At 47.6% G+C, this 24,059-nt stretch overlaps 1 protein-coding gene across 1 annotated transcript in view; it reads right to left on the bottom strand.

Annotated features, from left to right (window-relative positions):
- Nucleotides 1-24,059, bottom strand: part of MUS81 (MUS81 structure-specific endonuclease subunit) — a 321,815-nt gene that overhangs the window by 118,328 nt on the left and 179,428 nt on the right. The window contains exons 10-12 of the mRNA XM_078660456.1: nt 10,985-11,112; nt 9,973-10,085; nt 9,756-9,872 (exon numbers count right to left, since the gene is read on the bottom strand). Coding sequence (XP_078516582.1) covers nt 9,756-9,872; nt 9,973-10,085; nt 10,985-11,112 — 358 coding nt within the window. The remainder of the gene's footprint in view (nt 1-9,755; nt 9,873-9,972; nt 10,086-10,984; nt 11,113-24,059) is intronic.

The following is a 24,059-nucleotide window of genomic DNA, read 5'->3' as shown; positions in this document are numbered from 1 at the left end:
CTTAGAACCAAGTTAGCCTTTCCCCTCCTAACTTCTAGTTTATATCAACATGTTCTCTAAACATCAGATACTAGATACTGTTTAGGTACATGTCGCCCTGACTTTCCAGACTTCAGTCTCTGCTCCTAGCACAGAGTTCATAGCCCCCAGCTTCTCCTAGTGATACGTCATTGCTAGTTTGCGCGCACCATCAGGTTAGAGGTCCCGGCTCCTCAGGTAGCCCCCTCCATGGTTTCCGCCCCATTCATGACATATCCTGTTACGTTTGCATCACATGTCTATGTATACGCCCAGTTACACCTACTTTCGCCCTTATCTTTCGCGACTGCTACGCGTCACACCTATTGCTCCACCCACTGCTACGCCTACTGCAATGTAATGCTATGTGTTTGCGTTATGTATATATGCTCATGTATTGTTATTAAAAGTTAGCGCGCGCTCATCCCAGACCCAGCCCCAGCAGCTGCTGGGCCCTGTCATCCTATTCCTATGCAGGTTGTCCTGTTCCTGTCCTTATGCTGTATTAAACCTGCAAAACTCCTACTACCTCGAATCTTGACTCTTATTTATTGAGCTATCTGTTATGATATATGTCTAGTCAAAAATAGGGTATTATTTATTTATTTACCACACATCACCACCCCCTTTTGTTCCGCATAATGATCGGAAGGCAGACTAAAAGGGCTTTGAGGCTGCAGTTGCCGGCGGGGTGGTGGACTGGCCCAACCTCTGGATAACTGACCCATGAGGGCAGTGGGTGTCGCATCCTCAGCCACGCAAAGACTTAGAAGCCTGGTGGCTGGGCAGTTGGAGACCAGCTGGAAGCCCCTTCCGTGGCCACAAAGGATTGGAAGGCAGACAGTGGTTGGCAAAGACTATGGAAAGCCCCTAGGACCTGGCCTTAACCCTGCTGTCCTTGAAGCGTTCCAGCATGGAGTCCGCCTTGTCTCCGAAGAGATGGGAGCCATTAAATATCATGTCCATGAGTGAGGCCTGGACATCCCCAAAAGAGCCAGTCGTCCTAAGCCAGGCTTGGAGCCGTAAAGACACCGATGATAAAACCACTCTGCCTAGCGTGTCAGTCGTATCCAGCCCACAGCATATGGCGAACTTAGCCGAGTCTCTGGCAACAGCAATACCTCCAGAGAGTATAGCTTGAGCCTACTCTGAGACCATAGGCAGCACCTGCGCAACGAAGTCCCAGAACGAGTGGGAGTATTGGTCCAAAAGGTACGCAGTGTTCACTTACCACAGTCCCAGGCTACTAGAAGAGAACATCTTCTTACCCCAGATATCCAGCCTCTTGGATACCCTTTCCAGGAGAGTGATAGGAAATGCACCAGAATTTAATTTGGAATTAGAGGCTTGGCCCACCAAGCCCTATGGGGTGGGGTGTGTTGTGAGGAAACTGGTGTCCCTGGGACAGGGCGATGGCAGCAGGTAATCGACCTATTCACAGGAGCTTCTGTGCAGAGCTTGGACCAGGCTTCGAGTGCTTGTAAAGCAGGAGACGCGGTTCAGATGTGGTGTCTCCCGGCTGAACCACCTCAGTCAAGACATTCGTCTTGACAGCCACATTGGTTAGCTGAATTCTACAACCTCAGCCGCCCCCCCCCCCCTCACCACCATAGCAAATGAGGTCCCTTCCTCCATAGCCATGGTACGAGGAGAAGCCAAGTCAGTATCTGGGGAGGTATCCAGTCCACTGGCATCCGCCAGATCCTCACAACAGGTGTCCCCTGTGACATCTAGGAGCTGGTATTCATCAGGATCCAGTGGCCTCTTCCAATCATCTCCAATCCTAGCCCAAAGGAATTGGATGCATGCTCCGGCCTGGGTGGTCTGCCCCCAGTAGGCACCAGAGTCATATGATGCCTATTGGTTCTGTATTTGAGTTGGAGATGAGTATGGGGACTGCGGTGCTAGTAGGCGCTGATGGCGCAGAGGACATCAGCAGTAGAGCAGGCACCGGGAAAGGTTGAGGTGGCTTGACATGTACCAATCTCTGTCCCCATCCATAAATCGAAGGGAACCTGCCGATAGAAGACCAAAAGGCATCCCACCGAGCCACAGGCCAGGAGGCACTCCAGCAGGGATGCACCGCACAAATATGAGATGCATGACCTCAAAAAATTCCCAAAGTTGGGCAGAGGTCACTCTGGCTCGTGGAAACTGAGGGAGGCGCAGAGATGGCCCAGGTGCAGATTCAACCGCAGGGCCCAGCCTCGAATGCTGACGCGGTCTCATCTCATCGGATGACTTTGACGGATGGGCGGACGTCGAAGACCTTTTCAACTTCTTGCTATTCTTCTGATTGTGTGATTAGCCCAGACGACTTCGACTGTGAATTCAAGCGCTTGGAGTGGCTAAATGACTGATTCCAGGACCTTCTTCTTGACCAGGAACAAGACAGTTGCAGTGTCAAGCATTGAGCGGCAATCAGCTTGCGGTACCACTCCCCCAAAGCCTTGGAGTGCATGGTGCGACTACTGACACAGGTCTTGGCATTATGGCTGAACTTGAGGCACCAAAGGCAGACGAGGTGTGGGTCCATTACCGACATTTGTCTGTGACAGGCGCCAGAGGGGTCGAAACCAGCCTTCCTTGTGGACAATCTGCCACACCAGGACACAATGTCAAAATTATTAATTGATAAAAAGTTGGTAAAGTCAGTCAAAAAAGACATGGGGGAGCTCTTCTCCAGATCAGTGCTGACTGACGCGGAAAGAAAAGAACTGAAGTCAGCACAAGTAACCTCTGATGTGAATGATGCCACGCGAAGGCGAACACCACTTAACGGCATGCAGGGATACTGCTCACAGAAAAATTTCCGGATCCAGTCCAACACCTGGGGATTATTTTAAGGTAAGGAATCTGCAGCTAGAAGGCTCATTCAGAAATGAAATGACCAATAGTAACCACCTGTTTGCGGTTTGCAAGGAAAGACTGAAACCAGGACCAGGCCTGACCACAGATACCAATGTTGCAAGATACTGAAGTAGCACAGAATGAACTTATGTCTCAATGCACTTAGCCTCTTGGATTTCTTCTGAGGAAACCAAAAGAAAATTATTGTGGTTCAATTAGGCTGATACAGAATAATTAGGCTCTGTGAGGTCGGTTGTCTAAAAAGAAGAAAGGTATCCGAGGGGTTTATTGGTAGCCCTGGGCTTCTTGCCTACTCAGAGTCAGAATTAAAAATGAAGCTTTAAAACGCTCTAAAACTGGCATTGAGCGAGGCCTCTATAAATGACCGAATGGACTCAGAATACTAAAGCTTGTCTACAAGGATGTCCATAAACAGGATGGACACAGAATGTGCAGAGGGAAGCGGCAAATCAAGTGAGTCTGTTGCTTTTTTCACGACCACGATTCAGAAAAGGGGGTGGTGATGAACAGAGTGTCTGAATTAAGCAGACCACTCTTACCCAGTCCAAAGATCAGGGCTTGATCCATCACCGTTATTTAGCTCACTGCCCCATCCCAGCTCAGAACCTGGCTATATGCAAATTAGTCTGTCCCTGGCCCAGTGCATCATGGGAACAGGGCAGACCAAACTACCAAGCCAATTCTTCACCAGAAAGGAGACAAGCTTCCGGGGACCGGTTTCTGGCATTTCAGCCGTCGTCGGCCCGGCTTGCTTGAATCCTGATGGAGCAGTGAGCAAGGGACTCATGTCTGAGTATACCCTGCCACACCTATAGTGGCCAAAAACGATTCAGAAAAGGGGGTGGTGATGAACAGAGTGTCTGAATTAAGCAGACCACTCTTACCCAGTCCAAAGATCAGGGCTTGATCCATCACCGTTATTTAGCTCACTGCCCCATCCCAGCTCAGAACCTGGCTATATGCAAATTAGTCTGTCCCTGGCCCAGTGCATCATGGGAACAGGGCAGACCAAACTACCAAGCCAATTCTTCACCAGAAAGGAGACAAGCTTCCGGGGACCGGTTTCTGGCATTTCAGCCGTCGTCGGCCCGGCTTGCTTGAATCCTGATGGAGCAGTGAGCAAGGGACTCATGTCTGAGTATACCCTGCCATACCTATAGTGGCCAAAAACGATTCAGAAAAGGGGGTGGTGATGAACAGAGTGTCTGAATTAAGCAGACCACTCTTACCCAGTCCAAAGATCAGGGCTTGATCCATCACCGTTATTTAGCTCACTGCCCCATCCCAGCTCAGAACCTGGCTATATGCAAATTAGTCTGTCCCTGGCCCAGTGCATCATGGGAACAGGGCAGACCAAACTACCAAGCCAATTCTTCACCGGAAAGGAGACAAGCTTCCGGGGACCAGTTTCTGGCATTTCAGCCGTCGTCAGCCCGGCTTGCTTGAATCCTGATGGAGCAGTGAGCAAGGGACTCATGTCCGTGTATACCCTGCCACACCTATAGTGGCCAAAAACGATTCAGAAAAGGGGGTGGTGATGAACAGAGTGTCTGAATTAAGCAGACCACTCTTACCCAGTCCAAAGATCAGGGCTTGATCCATCACCGTTATTTAGCTCAGATGTGAGTCCCTTGCTCACTGCACCATCAGGATTCAAGCAAGCCGGGCCGAAGACGGCTGCAATGCCAGAAACCGGTCCCCGGAAGCTTGTTTCCTTTCCAGTAAAGAATTGGCTTGGTAGTTTGGTCTGCCCTGTTCCCATGATGCACTGGGCCAGGGCCAGACTAATTTGCATATAGCCAGGTTCTGAACTGGGATGGTGCAGTGAGCCAAAAAACGGTGATGGATCAAGCCCTGATCTTTTAACTGGGTAGGAGTGTTCTGCTTAATTCAGATACTCTGTCCATCACCACCCCCTTTTATGAATCGTTTTGGCCACCATAAGTGTGGTAGGGTATACTCAGATGTGAGTCCCTTGCTCACTGCACCGTCAGGATTCAAGCAAGCCGGGCCGAAGACGGCTGCAATGCCAGAAACCGGTCCCCGGAAGCTTGTTTCCTTTCCAGTAAAGAATTGGCTTGGTAGTTTGGTCTGCCCTGTTCCCATGATGCACTGGGCCAGGGCCAGACTAATTTGCATATAGCCAGGTTCTGAACTGGGATGGTGCAGTGAGCCAAAAAACGGTGATGGATCAAGCCCTGATCTTTTGACTGGGTAGGAGTGTTCTGCTTAATTCAGATACTCTGTCCATCACCACCCCCTTTTATGAATCGTTTTGGCCACCATAAGTGTGGTAGGGTATACTCAGATGTGAGTCCCTTGCTCACTGCACCATCAGGATTCAAGCAAGCCGGGCCGAAGACGGCTGCAATGCCAGACACCGGTCCCCGGAAGCTTGTTTCCTATCCAGTAAAGAATTGGCTTGGTAGTTTGGTCTGCCCTGTTCCCATGATGCACTGGGCCAGGGCCAGACTAATTGCATATAGCCAGGTTCTGAACTGGGATGGTGCAGTGAGCCAAAAAACGGTGATGGATCAAGCCCTGATCTTTTGACTGGGTAGGAGTGTTCTGCTTAATTCAGATGCTCTGTCCATCACCACCCCCTTTTATGAATCGTTTTGGCCACCATAAGTGTGGTAGGGTATACTCAGATGTGAGTCCCTTGCTCACTGCACCATCAGGATTCAAGCAAGCCGGGCCGAAGACGGCTGCAATGCCAGAAACCGGTCCCTGGAAGCTTGTTTCCTTTCCAGTAAAGAATTGGCTTGGTAGTTTGGTCTGCCCTTTTCCCATGATGCACTGGGCCAGGGCCAGACTAATTTGCATATAGCCAGGTTCTGAACTGGGATGGTGCAGTGAGCCAAAAAACGGTGATGGATCAAGCCCTGATCTTTTGACTGGGTAGGAGTGTTCTGCTTAATTCAGATACTCTGTCCATCACCACCCCCTTTTATGAATCGTTTTGGCCACCATAAGTGTGGTAGGGTATACTCGGATGTGAGTCCCTTGCTCACTGCACCATCAGGATTCAAGCAAGACGGGCCGAAGACGGCTGCAATGCCAGAAACCGGTCCCCGGAACTTTGTTTCCTTTCCAGTAAAGAATTGGCTTGGTAGTTTGGTCTGCCCTGTTCCCATGATGCACTGGGCCAGGGCCAGACTAATTTGCATATAGCCAGGTTCTGAACTGGGATGGTGCAGTGAGCCAAAAAACGGTGATGGATCAAGCCCTGATCTTTTGACTGGGTAGGAGTGTTCTGCTTAATTCAGATACTCTGTCCATCACCACCCCCTTTTATGAATCGTTTTGGCCACCATAAGTGTGGTAGGGTATACTCAGATGTGAGTCCCTTGCTCACTGCACCATCAGGATTCAAGCAAGCCGGGCCGAAGACGGCTGCAATGCCAGAAACCGGTCCCCGGAAGCTTGTTTCCTTTCCAGTAAAGAATTGGCTTGGTAGTTTGGTCTGCCCTTTTCCCATGATGCACTCGGCCAGGGCCAGACTAATTTGCATATAGCCAGGTTCTGAACTGGGATGGTGCAGTGAGCCAAAAAACGGTGATGGATCAAGCCCTGATCTTTTGACTGGGTAGGAGTGTTCTGCTTAATTCAGATACTCTGTCCATCACCACCCCCTTTTATGAATCGTTTTGGCCACCATAAGTGTGGTAGGGTATACTCAGATGTGAGACCCTTGCTCACTGCACCATCAGGATTCAAGCAAGCCGGGCCGAAGACGGCTGCAATGCCAGAAACCGGTCCCCGGAAGCTTGTTTCCTTTCCAGTAAAGAATTGGCTTGGTAGTTTGGTCTGCCCTGTTCCCATGATGCACTGGGCCAGGGCCAGACTAATTTGCATATAGCCAGGTTCTGAACTGGGATGGTGCAGTGAGCCAAAAAACGGTGATGGATCAAGCCCTGATCTTTTGACTGGGTAGGAGTGTTCTGCTTAATTCAGATACTCTGTCCATCACCACCCCCTTTTATGAATCGTTTTGGCCACCATAAGTGTGGTAGGGTATACTCAGATGTGAGTCCCTTGCTCACTGCACCATCAGGATTCAAGCAAGCCGGGCCGAAGACAGCTGCAATGCCAGAAACCGGTCCCCGGAAGCTTGTTTCCTTTCCAGTAAAGAATTGGCTTGGTAGTTTGGTCTGCCCTTTTCCCATGATGCACTCGGCCAGGGCCAGACTAATTTGCATATAGCCAGGTTCTGAACTGGGATGGTGCAGTGAGCCAAAAAACGGTGATGGATCAAGCCCTGATCTTTTGACTGGGTAGGAGTGTTCTGCTTAATTCAGATACTCTGTCCATCACCACCCCCTTTTATGAATCGTTTTGGCCACCATAAGTGTGGTAGGGTATACTCAGATGTGAGTCCCTTGCTCACTGCACCATCAGGATTCAAGCAAGCCGGGCCGAAGACGGCTGCAATGCCAGAAACCGGTCCCCGGAAGCTTGTTTCCTTTCCAGTAAAGAATTGGCTTGGTAGTTTGGTCTGCCCTGTTCCCATGATGCACTGGGCCAGGGCCAGACTAATTTGCATATAGCCAGGTTCTGAACTGGGATGGTGCAGTGAGCCAAAAAACGGTGATGGATCAAGCCCTGATCTTTTGACTGGGTAGGAGTGTTCTGCTTAATTCAGATACTCTGTCCATCACCACCCCCTTTTATGAATCTTTTTCACGACCACAGCAGAAGAGCCAGGTTCCCTCAATGTAATTTGTTTAAATAAAGGGATGCCCTCTTCAAGAACATCTATTTACCCATGTACACAGGGCCACGATTGAATGTTTCACTGAACTAACATTATAAGTCTTGCTCTCGTCATGTGAGGTGTGGGTCTCAGAGTACTGCAACCATTCACCATAAATCTGTGTTTCTGGTCTTGTAATTTGTTTTAAGCTATTGTTATTGGGCCTTCTATGAATTGTTCAACTTTCCTTTTTATGACTAGTGGATGAGATCTGTCAGTTTTCTCAAAGTATGCTAAAAAGCAAGTGGCGGGTGCCAAGCCCAAAGTGACAGAAACCACATATGTGGGGCATTTTCATCATAACTAGAATGAGCAATAGTAGTTCTTTTGTGGTTCGTATAATGACTGTGAAAAGCAGTGTTAGGATGGGAATGTTCCCTAGCCTGAGTAAACTAAACTTTGGTTGTCAGTGGGATCCCATTTCTATTTTGTGCTCAGCACACACTGAATTCCTGCACTGAGGCCTAGGCTGTTTGAAATGTTCCGAGACCCAGAATGTGGCTCTGTGGTACTGAGGGGCGTACCAAGCATGCCTACCTATGACACCAGACCCCTGTCCATGTCCGGGGATATAACCATGGAGCAGTGGTGACATGATACCATTTTTCTTTTCTATGGTACAGGAGGACGGCTTTTTTTCCTGGTCTTGAACAGTAAGATGACTACTGGCCCCACTCTGGTAACTGTCTGCTACTATGATGTTCCTGGACCCTGCGCTGAAATCCCTGGGAGAGTGGTGAGTGCGCAAAGAATATATATATGGTGACTGGTTGAGTGACTCCATGTTGAGTTCAAATCGGTGACTGTGAAGCAAGTGGAAGCCCTTTTGAGTTGCTCTTGGATAATCACAACACAAGATAAAGACTGAGGGACAGCCTTCCTAGACAGGCAAAGTGTACTGCTGGCATTCCTGAGCTTTGGGTTTAAATAGTAAGGTATGGAAGGATGGAGACCGGTCTGAATTAGATAAGCAGCAGTTATCTTTCTAGCAAAGGACTACGGATTACCTATTCGTGACCACTACCATTGGTCAATGAAGAGTGTGAGAAGGTGGAGAGAGTTGTCTCCTTTGTTGTGCAGATGGAATCATCTCCTAAGCGTCTCTCACAGCACCGCAGGGGGAGCTCTTCATTTGTTTGTAAGTGGGGGTTTTGCTTTGGATCTGCTCACTAGCTGGAGTTATTCAACCCTGTGCCCATACGCACATTCCTTTGTGTGGTATTTCCTTTTGGTATAATAAAGTACTTCACTGGTATAGAAGCACTGGATTGGACAACTATTGTTCCATTTGATTTGGTAACCATTGAGTTCTGAGTATCTACCTCCCTCCATTATCTCCTCAAGATGCTTGTTCAGCTTGCCCTGCTAACCTAAGGGTCAAGAGCAGCAAGGATGCTCTTGGCATACAGCTTGCAGTGTTGCAAGAGAGCAGTGATAAAAGGCCTCATGTATCAAGGCTGTGGCCCAGTACTCCCTTCTTGCCATGTAGCCCCAAACAGGCTCTGACAAGCTGTGGTATAAAGAAGAACCCCTCAGTGGAGGAAGACAAGGATGCCAACAACCTGGAGCCAATGGGAGGTCAGAAAGAGATGATTTCAGACGTCAAGACTTCAGTGAAAAAGCTAGACTGGTAGTCTAACAATCTGTGGAGGCCAGTCTAGCAAAAATGGAAAAAGGCAAAGAGTGTGGAGGTTTCATTGTCTGGATTGGAGACTGAAGTAGAACTCGTGGAGGGCCAGGTATCTACTATTAGTGAGCTTCATTCTATTGAAGCACATTAATAGTAGAGAAACAAGGTGACAGCCCTCGAAAATATTCAGAGAGCTGCAAATATTAGATTTCTAGGTGTTCCACTTTTCTCAAAGGAGGAAGATCTTACAACTTTTTGTGCACATTTGTTTTCTTATTGTCTCATGTCACCAGATCAGGCTTGTTTGGTGCTTGTTATGAAGGTCTATGATCTGCCTTCATGGCACTGGACCCCAATGCATCCCAAGATGATGCGCACAAATTATCACAGTAACCAATCCAGAGGGGAAAGACTTGTTAAAGAAAGCACAAACTTTTATACTACACCTCCATTATATACCAATCCGTGTGCACCACTTACCTGCGTGTTCACAATTGCTTGCTGTAAAGTGGCTTCGGGAATGCTCAAGTGCTGTGCAGAGCCGTAATCTTCCACTAGGTAAATTGGGTTTCGCAGCCCGCATCTCTTCATCCGGAACTAAGAAAGAGGCACCGAGATGAGCATTTCTTCACAAAGATAGAGCTGAGGGGTGCGCTTATGTGTGAGTGAACAGCAGTCCAAGCAAATCAAACTTTACCTTCTGCTCACGAAACCTGCCATCAATGATGCTACCGCAGAGGTCATCCATCCTCTTCCTCTCCACCACGTAGTCCAGCACCAGTTCTCGGGATGACGGTGCCCTCAGCTGACCTGTACATATCAGATCACAGAGAATCACACCTCTCTTTAGGACAGCCACTTCACCAGTTAAACATAGGCTAACAATTATTGCACTATGCAGGCTGAGATCAGCACATGGAACACGCTTGGATTCTGTATGACAGGTACTGTTTTTTCTAGAAATTCCATTGGCTTATATGTAACAGTACAACATGCCCCCGGAATCTTTCCTAGTGAGATTCTAGTCAATGCTTATTTAAAAGGCTCATTGCTACATCTACCTAATTTGATGATTAAAACAGCTTTCCCAATGGAGGAAAGGGGCCAGTGGATAAGTGAATCACAACATCCTGCAGGAGTTTCAGATAGAGGCGCGACATAGCAAATGAACCATCTAACACATTGTTTTCATATAGGAGATAGAAAGACAATTGCAATAGAAAACACAAAGAGGTTGCTTTACACTAACGATGAGCGTGGCCAGCTCTTTAGCAATTTCGTTCTTTTTCAAATAAAATGCAGAAATAGCATTATAGAGTAAGAAATACAACGTTTTTAATATTAGCACTAGTGACTAAGAGATTAATCAGTTTTCAGATTAACAATGATATTGTTGATTTTGGGCAAACTCAGACTACTGCCAAATATAGCTTTCAGATGAATGCAATCCATTTAGGGCCATATGTATCAAAGGGTTTTACCCATTCTGTGTCTATCGGAAAATGTGTTCATACATAGGACCCGTAATTGATATTTTTCACAGGAGTAGATAGTGTGCGGTTAGTATAATATAGCACCCCTATGAGTAGAAAAAGTCTGTAAATATGCTGTCTGGCAAATACACCCCCTTGGATTAATGAATTGCTCTATTATGTGAAACCTGTAAATAATGTTCTACATCTTTTTGTATATTGGTGTGAATGGAATACCTGGTACAGGTTTGACTTTCTCTTTTGCTATCCACAGAAAGTCACCCACATGCAGCTTTCGGACATCAAACTGCACTCCGTTCTTATTCAGCTCTGCTACAAGCTCCTGCTTCCGATGCGAGGACCCGCTACCAGCAGCAAAATAAAATAAAATAAAAACATTTATTTACCACCAATTACAGTTCTGCTTGTGTCATGTTTTGCCCTATAGTGGTATAGGAAACCCCATATTGAGCATTTGCTTATTGGCGAATGCCCCCAAATGTCAAAACCCTAAATATATATATACATCTATGTTCTTGATCATATAACACATTTGCTTTGATAGTGTCCTTCTAGTTTACACATTCATATATTCATGCAATGTATGATATTTAGAGCAAGGTAAAGGTGCTTTAAAATGAATCTATAAGAGAATTCCCATGCATCATGAGGATTTATTTCTCATAACAATGTCAGGAAAATAATATAAAATGAGCTCTCTTAGTTCTCCTGAAGGGAGAGGCACTTCTGAATCCAGATAAGAGCAGTTCTCAATGAAACTGCACAAAGGCCATTACTAACAGGAGGCAGCCACATAGATACAATCTAGTCTTGCCCGGTGGGCACGATTTGGACTGCAAAATACAAATGATGTTTTGGTATACAACAAAAACACCTAAATACTAAACCATCATAGAACGTCAGAGTTTTGTGCTAATTTGTTTATTAGCTAGGAATAGACTCAAGGGAAATTGCCACTATGCAATATGATGACCACTTTCATAAATGTTACGTTCTGTTTATATCTAATGGTCACTGTTACTATTACTTTTATATCTACAACAGTAGATCTGGATATCTAGTGTAACAAAATAGGATTCAAATAAAGCCTTTAAAAATAATACTGTGTGCTTCTTGTCTGTACTCGCTTGGGGGGAAGAGTGCCAATACCTCAACAAAATAAACCAAACACCTGTATAGTCTCGGATAAATGTGTTATGTTCCTCAAAATGCATTCTCTCCAAGGACTTTCTAAGAGATATGTGTGTCATAACTGTTCTTCTTTTCCCGCTTGAGCTAGTAAGTTCAGGGCTAAAGGAAATATACTGAGTCGTGATCAGAGAGTAACTTGGGTGCATATTACAGACACATAAAAATGCTATGATACATTGCTAAGATGGCGGCGACTCGCGAGCACGGCAGCACCTTTGGGGGAAGACATGGCATCAAGTCATCTGCAGTACCTAAATTCAAGCATGCTATCGGAGCTTTAGGCATTTACTCAGGGCACGACTCAGGTGTACACGCGGATACACGGCGTCCACCCACTCTTTTCACATGGTACACGCTGTCCCCCTGCTAAGAAGTGGGGCCCCACGGAAATATGTTAAACTTGTCCCAGTGTCATTTTGAAACACCGGGACATGTTCATCAGCTCCTGCATGTTGTCTGCTTTCAATTCCCTGGTACAAAAGGGGGCGGTGATGGACGGAGCATCTGAACCAATCAAACACTCACGCCCAGTCAACAGATCTGGGTTTAATTCATCACCGTTCTTTAGCCCACTCTGCCACCCCAGTTCAGACATGGCCATATGCAAATCAGTCTGACCCTGTGCCTTATGGGAACAGTCCAGCCTGAACTGCCAAGCCATGCCTTCCCTGGACCGATTCCCAGCAGCAACGTGCAGGCTGCACGCAGCGAGGGGGCTTTTTTTTTTCTTCCACTTCCAGCTGGGCAAAAATAAAGACAGAAGTTAAGGGGGCCATCAGGCCCCCTTTTGATCGAGTATGGGACTAGGGGTGAGAAAACAAAAGAACACAGCTTGTTATCTCTTCACAGGTACCAAAGAGATTCATGATTTTTACTTTGTTGTATATAAGTTTATGCACTGTAAGATTGTCAGATGGGTTGGTCTGTCTCAGTATTTACACAAATAATTTAAATATCACTAGTTTATTTCTTTTGTAGCGCTACTCATCCCAGAGCACTTTACATAACATACACATTATCCATTCCAAATAAATCATGTAAGTGTGTAAATTAATGAACAAGATGTGTTACATCAGACAGTCAGGGTTACAAGGTGTAGGAGTCAAATACACTTCATAGCTCACTGGGGTCTACTAGAAGGATCACAATTTATTAACTGGAAGTGACAAAAGGATCTCTGTGTTCATAGCAGTAATCCACGTACCTATCAACATAAAATAAAAATCTGTGATCTGCATGATACATGATATGCTTTGCAGGAGACATTTAAAAAAGAAACTCTTTTATTGCGTTATCAGTTGGCATATGTTATAACATACACATATCAGAGCATCACTTCCAGTGATGTCAGTTCCTGTGATGCCACGCGTCATGTGCTTTAATAGCACGTGTCATGATGTCACTTGTATACTGTCTGACTTGGTCAGTCCCCCTACTTCATTTTTTAGGACTTGTGCCCTGCATTTACTGAAGTTGGAGGCTTCCTCCAAGTTGTGTCTCGGGGCATTTACCTCGACTCCGCTTGGTGTGGGGTATTCATCTGTATTTACAGCCATCACTGTCTGTCTCAGAAGGACTAGTTTCTTACCTGAAACTCCAGTTCTGTAGTGGGGTATCTCTGTTATAGTCATAATCTAGTGAATAGTCCCGCTCATGTTCGGGGACCCCGGAGCAATCAAAAATAATCTCTTAAGCTGTCTCAATGTGCAGTCTTGCATAGACACTTAAGAGAGAATTTAAAGACAAATAATGCAGCCTATACTACAAAGGCTACACTGTCCAGTACTTCAACTAGATATTCGACCAAAATTAAAATTCAGCTCAGCCTGCCAAGTTTCTCTCATAGAAAAACTTCCCCTTTTACAAATAAAGCCTCTGGAAGATAGAGAGTAAGGGGTGGACAGACAAGCCCCATAGGCTGCCATTATGTGGCTCAAAACAGGATACTGTGCCTTAAAGGAAACTTTCTAGAACTCTCAGTATCCCAGAATGCACAGCAGGTCCCCTCCACTTTCAGTTCTTTTTGGAGGCGTCTAAAGCTAGACCTGTAGCATTCAGTACATGAACATCTTTCTCCACCGGGGAGGAGGGCAGGCGCTTATGACTATAACAGAGATACCCCTACTACAGAACTGGAGTTACAGGTAAGAAACTACTCCTTCTGTAGTAGGGGATCTCTGTGTATAGTCATAATCTAGTGAATAGAATGGCAAGCCCATCCCCAACACCAAAGCGGCGGTGGAGAAGAATAAATACCACACCACTACTGTGCGAACAGATTTCGCAGTGAAGCCTGCCCAACCTGAGCATCTGCCTTGGCATCAGAGTCCAGACAGTAATGCCTAGCAAAGGTATGGACCGACTTCCAAGTGGCAGCCCTGCAGATTTCTGCAATGGGAACAATACGGAGCAAAGCTGTCGTGGCCGCTTTGCCCCTGGTGGAATGAGCCTTAGGCTTACCCCCTAAGGTCTTATTAGCCGTTTGATAACACAATTGTATACAGGACACAATCCACCTCGAGATGGACTGTTTAGAGGTAGCAAGACCAGTCCTGACTGAACCATAGTTGATAAACAATTGGTCTGACCTACGAATATCCTTGGTTTTATCCAGATAAAATTTCAACACCCTTCTGACATCCAGGGAATGAAGAGATCTTTCCGCTGGAGTGGAGGGATTCTGAAAAAATGTAGGTAACGTTATAGTCTGTTTAACATGGAAATCAGAAATAACCTTAGGAAGAAACTTAGGGTGAGTACGCATTACTACCTCAGCAGCATGAAATACCGTATAAGGTTCTTGGCAACACAATGCCTGAATTTCACTCACCCTGCGGGCCGATGTAATGGCCACGAGGAACACCGCCTTCCAGGACAGGTGCTGTAGCGAAGCCTTATGAATAGGTTCAAAAGTTTCCTTCATCAATCTGGACAGCACCACATTCAATTTCCATGAAGGCAAAGGAAGACGAACAGGAGGAAACACTTTCTTCAAGCCTTCCAAAAAATCCTTTATCACAGGAATTTGGAAAAAGGAAGTCTGTGAAGGGCATTTCCTGTAGGCAGTCAGCGCAGCTAGATGGACCTTAATGGAATGGAAGTTAAGGCCAGACTGCGCCAAATGCAAAAGATATGGAAGGATGACATCTTCCTTACATGTCGTCGGAGCATAGTTCTCGGACTTGCACCAGATGCAGAATCTCTTCCACTTGTAAGTATAAGAAGTCCTAGTGGAAGGTCTCTTAGCCTCCTTCAGTATGTCCATACAATCCGCAGGGAGATTCAAATGGCCATATTGCACTATCTCAGGAGCCATGCCGCCAAACTCAAAGACGAGAGGTTGGGGTGTACCATCTGTCCCCTGAACTTCGTGAGAAGGTCCGGCCTGCACGGCAGCGGTATGTGAGAAAGAAGAGACCGGTGAAGCAGGTCCGTGAACCACCACTGTCTGGGCCATTCCGGGGCAAGTAGGATCATCCTCGCCCTGGACTGGGACAGTTTGATGAGCACCGTCGGAATCAGGGGAATGGGTGGAAAAGCGTACAGAAAGCTGTTCGACCAGTTGATCCATAGCGCATTCCCCAGAGTCCCCTGCTGGTAATACCTGGACGCAAAGTCTCGGCATTTGCTGTATTCGGCGGTGGCGAACAGATCTACGTCTGGAGTGCCCCACCTGGCGAAGACGTCTCTGAGTACTTCGTCGTTTATGACCCATTCGTGGTTTTCCTGAATCAGTCTGCTCAGCGCGTCCGCCTGAACATTTTGTACACCTTGCAGATGGGTAGCCGTTCTCGTCAGTCCTCTGGCCAGCAGCCAGTGCCAGATCGCCTGCGCCTCCTGCGACAGAGTGCGCGATCTCGAACCCCCCTGCTTGTTGAGGTAATACATCGTGGTCGTATTGTACGTCTGTACAAGCAGAGAGTTGGTCTGAAAGGACAGATGGAAGGCCTTCAGTGCCAAGTGAACCGCTCTGAGTTCCAGGAAATTGATATGATACGTGGACTCCGTCGGGGACCACGTTCCTTGTATCTGTAACTCTCCGGAATGCGCTCCCCAGCCGTGGAGAGAAGCATCCGTCACAATAGTCTGAGTGGGAATGTCCTTGTGGAAGGGAACCCCTTTGAGGAGGTTCTCCGCTGAACACCACCATTTCAGAGACTGTAGAGCATGCAGAGACAGTCGTATCCTGTCGTCCCAGTTTCCTCGCCTCTGGTCCCACTGATCCTCCAGACACTCCTCCAAGGGTCTCATGTGCAGTCGTGCGTGTGGCGTGAGGAAGGTACAGGAGGCCATCGACCCCAGTAGAGAAGACACCGTCCTCGCTGTTGTAGATGGAACGGTCATAAGAGCCTGAGCCTTCCGAAGGAGTGATAAACGTCTCTCCTCCGAAGGAGACACGCTTGCTGACAGCGTATTGATGGAGGCTCCCAAGTACTGGAGACACTGGACCGGAGTTGAAACAGACTTGGACATGTTGATGTGCAACACCAGCTAGTTCAGGAGAACGGTCGTCTTATGGAAGTGCGATTGAGCTTCCACGAAGGAGGATGCCTTGATCAACCAATCGTCCAGGTACGGGTAGACAAACACCTTGTTCTTTCTCAGGTGTGCCGCTCCACTGCCAAGCATTTTGAAAAGGTCCTGGGCGCAGACTTCAGCCCGAACTGTAGAACTGTGTATTGATCGTGATTGGCGCCAACTTGGAATCGCAGGAACCTCCGGTGTTTCTGTGCAATGGGCACATGGAAGTACACATCCTGTAGGTCTATCGCGCACAGCCAGTCTCCCCATTGCAGTTGAGGGTAAATCTGGTGCAAAGACAGCATGCAAAACTTTTCCCTGCGAATCCATTTGTTTGCCTGCAGCAAATCCAGAATGGGCCTGAATTCGTTCTTGTCTCTCTTGCGTACCAGAAAGAACCGTGAGTAAAGACCTCTTCCCCTTTGAGACAGAGGGACGTCTTCTATCGCCCTTTTTCTTAACAGGGTATCTGCCTCCGCCTGGAGCTCACACAGCTGAAACTGCGAGCAAACCGGTGGAATTGCTGGAGGCGGGCTGATGAACCGAAGACTGTATCCATTGCAAACAATATTCAGCACCCATTTGTCCTGAGTAATTTTTCTCCACTCTGCCAGGTAGTATTGGACACTTCCCCCCCACCGGAGTGGATAACGGAGGACGGGGAAGTAACAGCTCAGGGCCTAGATCCGACCAGGCCCTTGGTCGCGGTGGCAGGTTGCTGCCCACCCCGGCCCTTCTGACGTTTTTGGAAGGGCCTCCTCTGGAACTGCTGTAGTTGTTGCTGTCCAGTTTGCTGGCCTCTCCCCCTGTCCTGCGCCCCATACAGTCTCTGGAACGGGCGGTAGGTCTTCTTTTGTTCCTTGGGCTTCTCCAACCCGACAGCCGTCAGGGTTTCAACCTCTGCCTTCATCCTGGCCATTTCATCGTCAGCGTGCTTTCCAAAGAGTCTCGCCCGAAAAGGGTAAGTTGGCCACCCTCTGTTGGGCCTCAGGTTTCAAGGACGTAAGCCGCAGCCAGGCATGACGTCTCTGGTTGACTCCATGGCAGTACCCGTGGGCTGCCAGGAGCGATGAATCCGCAGCTGCGCTGATCAGTTGATTAGAGACCAGCAGCCCCTCATTCAGGATCTACATGAAATCCTCCCTCTTCTCTTTGGGCAGGAGGTCAGCGAACTGTTGGAGGGACTCCCACAGAGCCCGATCGTACCTCCCCAACAACGCCGAGGCACTCGCGGCCTTCATGGAGGTGGCGGACGTCCCGCAGATCTTCCTGCCATCCAGCGGCTCTCCTTGTCTGGAGGCACTGTAGATGACGGGGTGGTGGCATGTTGTTTCTGCGCCGCCGTCTCTATTACCGAATCCGGTGCTGGATCCACCCTGAGAAATGCTGGGTCCGAGTCAGGAGCCCTGTACTTCTTTTGGAGCCTGGAGGGGGCTGACTTCGTAGTCGCGGGAGTGAGGAACAACTCCATGGCGGGCTCCTCCAAACCCGGGACTAACAGCAACAGAGCTCGAGACAGTTGCTTCTTATGAAGAGTCTCAAAAATGACTGAGGGCGTGGGCACAGTGAGCGTGATGCCCAGCTTGTTCGCCCCTCTCAGCAGTACATCCTGGAAGGATATAATGTCGTCCACAGGCAACACCCTCGTCCGAGGGGACCCTGACAGGGTAGGAGAGTAGCCCCTGGCGCTGGACGAATCCGTACGAGATCTAGACCTGCCCCTCCTGTGGCGCCGTCTAGATCTGGTAGACGAACAATGGCGACTCCTGGATCTCCCTCTCCGTCCGGAGCGGGATCTAGACCTCCTCGGCCTTGGTCGTTCCGCAGGTCTCAGCGGCGGAAGTTGTGGCGGCCTGACCGAAAGCCTCGGAAGACGAGGCCCTGCAGGCGGAGTCAGAAAGTGCGGCAACGAGGTAGACCTCGGTGGAGCCGGCGGACGCCCCTGCGGTGGCGGCAGTGGATTCGGTGGCAGCCCACGAGGCGGCGGAGGAGGAGGATGATGAGGAGGAGGTGGCGGCAAAGGAGGCGTCAGAATCCGAGGGGGCGGATCCTTTGGCAACGGAGGCGATGGTGAAGGCGACCTCGGTTTAGGGGGCGAGTATACCACAGAGTACACAGAGCCCGGAGACTTCTCTCTCCTCTTCTTTTTAGCCGGACCTGACTGGGGAGACCGAGAGGCCGTGCCCCCTGTCGGTGAACGACATCGCCGCGGTGCCCCCGATGATCTGGAGGAACTTCTGGTGGCAGAACGTCTCCTGGAGGACGAAGCCTTCCTCTTAGGCTCCGAGCGCCTCTTCGGCGTCGATGAACGCCGTCTTGATGCCGACAAACGGCGTCTCGACGCCGACGAATGGCGTCTCGACGTCGATGATCTATGTCTCGACGTCGGGCCTCTCCTTCTCGACGTCGAAGATCGCTGTGACCTCGACGCTCCTTGTCTCGACGTCGATGATCTTCGCGGCGTCGACGATATCCTCTTTGACGTCGAGCGCCGAGTCGACGGCGAACAACGGTGTGGCCTCGACGGCGGGCGCCGGCGTGACTTCTCTCGACGTCGATGACTCGACGATGACAATGAATCCGTACCCGACGTCGACGGAGGTCTCGACGTCAGTCCCCTCGACGTCTAACGTCGACGCCGCTTCAACCCCTAGCCCGGGGGAGACGGGGAACAGACCGTGGTCATTCCTCTCGACGCCGACGTCGAGGCTATCGGCGTCGACGGAGACCGGTGGCGTTTTCTGGCCTTCCTCTCACTCAGGAGCCCCCCAGAGGCCTCAGCACGGGCAGATGAAGCAGATCCAGCATGCCCAGATCCACCTTGACCTTGATGTTTTCTCTGCTCCAATCCTTGGAGCCTGATCTTCTGTCAGTCCTTCAGGGTCCTGGAGGTGAAAGTGTGGCAAATCTCAAATTCCTCAGGAACATGTGCAGAAGGGATACACACCTCGTGTGGATCGGACTTGGCCTTCTTCCTAGAGCATTCAGGGCATTTATCAAATAAGGCAGGCATATTTGATAAATGAAGGCTCAGAATTACCAGAAAAACACCAGCAATTAAGGAAGACTCAAAAACACGTCGAGTGAACACACTCTAACAGATTAAAAGTGCAAACAAAATTGAAATAATCCCTAAAAAGGGAGAGCTCAATGCCCCAGGGTCCTGCTAGCAGGAGCCGGAAAAAAGAGCTGAAAGTGGAGGGGACCTGCTGTGCATTCTGGGATACTGGGAGTTCTAGAAAGTTTCCTTAAAGGCACAGTATCCTGTTTGAGCCACATAATGGCAGTCTATGGGGCTTGTCTGTCCACCCCTTCCTCTCTATCTTCCAGAGGCCTTTTTTGTAAAAGGGGAAGTTTTTCTATGAGAGAAACTTGGCAGGCTGTGCTGAATTTTAATTTTGGTGGAATATCTAGTTGAAGTACTGGACAGTGTAGCCTTTGTAGTATAGGCTGCATTATTTGTCTTTAAATTCTCTCTTAAGTGTCTATGCAGGACTGCATATTGAGACAGCTTAAGAGATTATTTTTGATTGCTCCGGGGTCCCCGCACATGAGCAGGACTATTCACTAGATTATGACTATACACAGAGATCCTCTACTACAGAACCTTTATTCACCTGCATACCTGCCAACTTGAAGTGGAGGAGGCGGGGGCACTACCGATAAATATCTAGGAGACACATTTGAACCCACCCCGCCCCAAACCCTCTCCTCCCCCTACCCCCAAAAAAGCTTGCTTAGGCTGGTGCCGATGTCCTTGGGTTTTTTCACACCCTTTAATGGCGTAAGCAGTTCAAAGCCTCTCGAAAAGCACTATTTATCGTGCATTTCAGCTCGTTTTCCCTGCCAGTGTGATGGCAGCTCCTCACTGGGTGACCGTGTGATGGGAGCCAATATAGTGTATCACACTGTGGCACCACGTGAGTTGGCAGGCATGCAGCTATGATGCCAGCGGTTCTGGGTGCACAGATATTGTATTTGTGCTGCTACTGGACTGACCCCACTTGTTGTCTCATTCATACAATCATTCTTGCGCTCTTGCTGGTTAAAATGGTCTGCCTAGGAAGGCCCACTCCTCTGGAAAAAGACTCTTTCTTTATGGTGAAACCAGCACAGACTCTTCGACAGTGTCCGTCGCCCCTTGTTGGAGACCAGTCAAAAAAGGCAGAGACAGCACATACGGTAGTAGTGATGTAGGGACGCTGTCCGGGAACTTCTGCCACGTGCATCAGCACAGGCAGCATTTATTTGGTTGAATTCCTAGCAGTTCAAAATTCCACAAACACTAAAATAACCAAAGTTTCAGCTTAAAACCCAGCTACTATCTGGAACAAGCATTGGCCAAGCCAATAGGTCTCGCCTTTGGGACCTTATAAGTGTTTAGCCATGCAACAGTTGATGTTGTTGCACCAACGATATTATGCTGCATAAATAAATACTTATAAGGTCCCAAAGGCGAGACCTATTGGCTATGCTAATGCTTGTTATTTTTTTTAAAGGTGCAGGATGATAAAGTAATGGCCCGAATCACAGGATTTTTTACTTGTCTCCGGATTCTCAAACCTGGTTCCCTGGTTTATTCCACATCTCCTCAATGTTACACCGTTGCTGGTCTTGACATTAGCAAAGACATTCCTTTTGCAGTAAAATGTCAGGACTTTTAATGATAGCTCGATTCATCAAATAGTCTTGCTTATCGCCCTAAAGACTTGACTGCCTCCAGCTAGAATATTCTTTACTGCATTTAATCCATCCAGCTATATTAGGTCGTTTTTGGCTCAACCCTCATGACACCTTACACAATAGTTGGTTTTACTTTTAATTTTTCTTTTTTAAGAGATCATTGGCACCTTAACAGAATTTTTGGGTTACAGATAGGAGATGGTGACCCGACTCAGCAAGATACTTTGTAGTTGTAATGGCATAACAAGGGCAACAGGAATTATGTGATTCTACTGTGGTGGCATGGTCTGTATAATTAGGGATTTCGTTTGACACATATTCCATTATCGGATACATAATCTGCAGATTTTAACACAAAAACGTTGTTTCTAGCTCAAAGGACAAAACGTTACTAAATATGTAGCGATGAGTTTCCCCACAGGGACAGCCCTTCACCAGGTTGCTTTATATTTGGGGGTTAAGCTAGTCTAATAAGGTGAACCCCTTTTCCAGACGGTATTAACATGTATAACTGACAAAATAATGAAATTCTATCATAAAATGTGCCACAAAATTAGCCGTTTCTTGCCACATAGTAGTCAACCTTGACAATTAATTATTTTGGCCCTGCTTATATCTGAAGTTGTAATGGATTTCAAAACCCGATTGCTGCCTAACGTTGTCGCACAAAATACATTGTATTTTAAAGATTCTCTTGATGAGCTATGCAGTGTTCTTACTTTGTCAGGAGTCCACCCTCCTGTTCTTAAGTGCAGTTTACTTTGCATTATGGAAAATATTGTTTTGTCTTTATAAATGTAAATGCAGAAATAAAAGTACTGCAGTGCAAAGCAAATAGAATTTAAATACGAGGATTGGTCGGAATTCCGCAAACCTGACAGAGACAACACGAGGACTGGATGGTCATTTTTAAGGGACAGTATAGCAATTGAGGTCTTGGGAATTCACACTGCATGAAAGTATTTGTGTGACCATTAGCGTGCCATTTTCAAGTCACTTTGCCCCAGAAGGTAAGCAGGATACACAACAGGTAAAGTGTTTGTCTTATTAACTGCAAAAGAAACAAATGATGGACGGTATGCTGAACAATGCAAGAATTCACCCCCAGTCACAAAGATCTAGGTTTAATCCATTGTTCTGTTGCTCACCATGCCACACTACTTTGGCTGGGTCCAAACTGGGGTGGTGCAGTGAGCAAAAGAACAATGGATTGAACCCAGATCTCTTGACTGTGGGTGAATGTTTGATGGATCCATCAATTGTTGCTGCAGCACTCTTCACCCTAGGTGGAATGGGCATGTCCAGACTTGCGTCCCTTGCTTGATGAGCAACTGAATTCAAGCTAGCCTGGCAGATATGGGGTAGTGCCCTAAAACCAGTACCGGAATGCTTGTTTCTGGTCCGGGGAGGTCCTGTATTGGCAGTTCGGGCTGGACTGTTCCCAGGGTCATGACTGATTTGCATATGACTGGGTCCAAACGGGGGTGGGGCAAAAGAACGATGGAATTAACCCAGATCTCTTCACTGGGGTTGAATGATTGATTCAGCATTCCGTCCATCAATTGTTGCTGTATGTCTTATTAACTGGCCACGTGACAAGTGTCACCTTAAGGAAGTTCTAAGTGTTAAACAAAACACAGCACTGTGATGGGAGAGGCAAGTTATAGACAAGGTACAAACGGCTATCTAGAAACACTTTCAACCTTTAAATAAATCTCACGTTAACACATTTAAATACTGGTCCCCGGTAAATAAGTCAGCGTCACCAAGGTAGCAGTTAACCTAGCGAGAAAAGCGTTACAGAAAACATTGACCTGGTGATAACAGTTGTTGAAATGAAAGAGATCCTCCTAAACAAGCCCATCCTCATAACAAACCCATTCTCTTAAATGCAATTGGAGAACAGTACAATTAATTAAACTGATAATTGCTTCATGGACGGCTGAAATTGTGATAAACTGTTTAAGGCATTGCTTTGGCATATGACTACGAGTTAATCGACAGATTGTCTGATAAAGAGAAAGTTCTACAGCATGCTATTTAACCCATAAAGCATTGCCCTTTCCAAAAGGGCCGCGATACAGTGACATTTACCAAGGTCACGTACCCGGAAGTAGTCCTCGGCAGCAAAGTCATCGAACAAGAGGGCGGGACTCTTCGCTACGTAGATTGGACCGATTGGGATCAGACGTATTTTTAAATAAAGTGGCGCAGAAGTAAACGGCAGTTCAAAGGTCAACTTGCTGACATAAGTGGCTACGGTGTAGGTGAGGGCAGCCGGAGGACCAGCCATATTAGTGTTTTCATCTGCGCGAATTAGAAACAGAACAGTAGTTCTGTAGTAGGGGATCTCTGTGTATAGTCATAATCTAGTGAATAGTCCCGCTCATGTGCGTGGACCCCGGCAAGCACAAATAATCTCTTAAACTGTCAGAAAACTGCAGAACTGCAAAGACACTTAAGAGATAATTTAAAGACATAATGCAGCCTATATCCACAGGCTACACTGTCCAGTACTTCAACTAGAAATTCCACCAAAACACACACACAACAGCACAGTCTGCCCAGTTTCTTCCATAGAGAAACTTGCCTCTACCAGTAAAATCCTCTGGAATGATAGAGAAAAAGGTATGGACAGACAAGCTCCATAGGCTGCCATTATGTGGCTTAAATAGGATACTGTGCCTTTAAGAGAACCTTCCAGAACTTTCTCCCAGTATCCCAGAATGCATAGCAGGTCCCACTTACTTTCAGTTCTTTTTTCCGGCTCCTGCTAACAGGACTCTGGTGCATTGAGCTCACCCTTTTTCAAGGGTTTATGGGATTGTGTGCACTTTTTGACTTAAAAGTGTTTTCTGTTGTTAATACTTGGTGTCTCTCTTCATTCCTGGGTGTT

Source organism: Lissotriton helveticus, chromosome 9, assembly GCF_964261635.1.
Source record: "Lissotriton helveticus chromosome 9, aLisHel1.1, whole genome shotgun sequence".
Lineage (NCBI taxonomy): Eukaryota > Metazoa > Chordata > Amphibia > Caudata > Salamandridae > Lissotriton > Lissotriton helveticus.
The sequence above is the reverse complement of the archived record's forward strand: the minus strand, read 5'-3'. Positions and strand labels throughout refer to the sequence as shown.